Here is a 2,587-nt window from a genome sequence, read left to right on the forward strand (position 1 = left end):
AAAACTGTGAAAAAATTGTCATTGTGATTTACCACGTTCTGTGCATCCCTCAGGAAAAACGTCTTCAGGATGAGAGGAGGGAAAATAACCACTGCTGGCCCTGTCACAGGTGGGAAGGGTGAGATCCCAAGGCACAAGCCTTGCTGGAATGCAAAGATCCAAGAGCTCCTTCCCTCTCCTCCTTGCCCTGTGTGGGAGCAGCACTGAGAAGCCCACTGAGGGAATGTTCAGCAGGAGACCCCTGGCCATCCAAGGAGGAATTCCCAGTTGGGGATGGGGCTTCTGTGGGGTGTCCTGGACCCAGGGGTTTTCCTTCTCAGGGAATTGGGGACTGTGGGCATTATGGGATCCTGGAAAGTGGTGCTTCTTCTTCCAAGGGAAAGGCTCTCCCTGGGTGAAGCAGCAGGAATGGCTGGAATATAATCCAACCTGGATTCTGGTTGCAGTTTAATCAAAAAGGAAAACCCTCCTGGCAGCTCCAGAGCCCGGTGGGAGAGGAAGGAAGAGCATCAGAATGAACCCATTAGAGGAGTGGGTGGAGGAGCAGTGGGACCCCTCCAGGTCAGTGAGCCCAACCCTCTCCCCTTCCAACCTGCCACTTCAGAGCTCTCCTTTCAAGTGTGATCCAAGTGGGAGCACGAGCCGGAGCCAGCAGGAAAGCAGGAATCAAACAGCCACGGTCCTGCCGGGCCTGGGCTGCTGCTGCACCTCCTCTGCATTCATTAGGCTCTGAAAACCTGAACAGCCTTTCCAAGGCAGCAGCTCTGAGTGTGTGAAGAGCCTTCCCCTCCCTGCGTGGTGTCGGTGTCTCCTCCAAGCTCAGGCTTTGTGGTTGTTCCGCTGCAGTTCCGATTCAGCCCCAGAACAGCCCCGGATCACCCCAATTCCCAGCTCATCCTGCACACAGAGGCAAAGGAGACTCCACAAACTCCACAAGCTTTGTACAAAAACCGCTTTTTTTTTGCTTTTATTTCACAAAATTGGGTGGCTGCTGCAGGAATCAAACGGGCCCTATACAGAGATCAGGTGAAAAAGTCGGCACAAGGATTATTTGTACAGAAACAAAACAGTGTTGGGATCCAGGTCCTCGGCAGGATCAGCACTAGGACAGTAAAAAATAGTCTCCCCCTGGATCCCTGGTATTGATCACGCTAAAAACAACCTGAGGTTACTCTAAACTGGACTAAGGGCTGCCCCAGGAATCCCATGCTCACCCAAAGACCCTGGAGGGGGAGGAAGCCTTGGACTGGGAGGGGAGGCGGGCGGGCCCCGCTCCCTGCGAGGCACCGCGGGGTCTGTGCTGGGAGCACCCGGCAAATCCTTCCTTGGTAAATGCTGGAAGCGGTTCTGGAGGCTCCAGAATTTTTGGGAGCCTCCCTCCAGCCCATCCTCACAGCCCCCCACAGGGCCAAAAGCCACCCTTCCAATCCAGGAGCAGCCTCGGGCCCTGGGCAGGGAACCCCAAACCCTCCCGGGGCAGGACGAGGGCAGAGAACCCAAACCACAGGCAGAGAAGGATTTTTTGCAGGATTTTTCTCCCAAGTTTTGGCAGCCTGGAGGTCTCACCAGGTGCTCCCAGGTCTGCCTGGTGAGGCTGTTCCCTCCCCAGCCTCCAGCCCCGTGGGAGGTGGCCCCAGCTGTCCCCAGCTCCGCTGCCCGCCCCGGCTGTCCGCAGGAGGTAGTTCTGGCATTCCCATCCCAGCCATCCCAACCCAATCCCAAATTCTAGCACTTCTTCGCTACCTACTTTATCTTTTTTTTTTTCCTGTTTTCTTCATTTTAAAAAGTACAAAGTATATGCTCCAAAAAGAGGGACTAAAAATGGGGGTTTATTCCTCAGTTGGCTACGGCACCGAACTACTCAGAGGGAAGGTCCAACTACCACCTCCAAAGGCAAAGGAAAGGTAAAAACTGGAGCAAGAAAACTCCTACCATTGAGTGGTTTTATTCCAATTGATTCACTCCTGGCTTCATTCACACGGATCAATATTTCCTGTAATAAGTTAGCGGGGCAGCCCCGGCCGTCAGGACCAGATATCCCAAGGGAACACGGTTGCCATTCCTGCCCCTCCCTGCTTCTCCTGCTCTGCTCCAAGCACTGGTTTGGCATCTCAGCTCGGTGCTTTGCTCTACCCAGAGACCCCAAAACACTAAATCACCCCAGAGTGGGCTTGTGCCTCTTCCTAAAGCTCAGCTCCTGCCCCCACCCTAAAACCTGGATTATTTTACCCTTCCCGGGAGAAGCCAAAGCTCAAAGCACCAAGAGGAAGGAAACCAGCGTGGAGCTCTGCAAGGCAAGCAGGCCAAAGGGGAAAGGACTTCCCACCAGCAACATGGAGGCACTCCTGGCATCCCTGATCTCCAGCTTTCCCAAGGGAATGCCAAGCCCTGCCGGTTCCGAGCGGTGGGGAGGGGGAACGTAAGTGTGTGTGTAAATCACACCCACGTGGGGAGAGGAGGTGAAACCCCCCCAGGGGACAGAAGGGAGCTGAGGAATTCCTTTTTGGTCACCACTGTGTTGCTGTGGAAGCTCCTTCCCTCTTCCTTGGCTGCTTAGGGAGCGGCTGAGGCCGGAGGGGCTCCGGCC

General features: G+C 55.0%; 1 protein-coding gene across 1 annotated transcript in view; it reads right to left on the reverse strand.

The window, feature by feature from the left end:
* Positions 1 to 938: 938 nt before the first annotated feature.
* Positions 939 to 2,587, reverse strand: part of SMARCC1 (SWI/SNF related, matrix associated, actin dependent regulator of chromatin subfamily c member 1) — a 57,473-nt gene continuing 55,824 nt past the window's right edge. Inside the window, exon 26 of the mRNA XM_029964664.1 lies at positions 939 to 1,295. Coding sequence (XP_029820524.1) covers positions 1,174 to 1,295 — 122 coding nt within the window. The 3' untranslated portion in view covers positions 939 to 1,173. The remainder of the gene's footprint in view (positions 1,296 to 2,587) is intronic.

The sequence above is a fragment of the Manacus vitellinus genome, unplaced genomic scaffold (assembly GCF_001715985.3).
Source record: "Manacus vitellinus isolate BGI_N305 unplaced genomic scaffold, ASM171598v3 scaffold_78_pilon, whole genome shotgun sequence".
NCBI classification, from domain to species: Eukaryota; Metazoa; Chordata; class Aves; order Passeriformes; family Pipridae; genus Manacus; species Manacus vitellinus.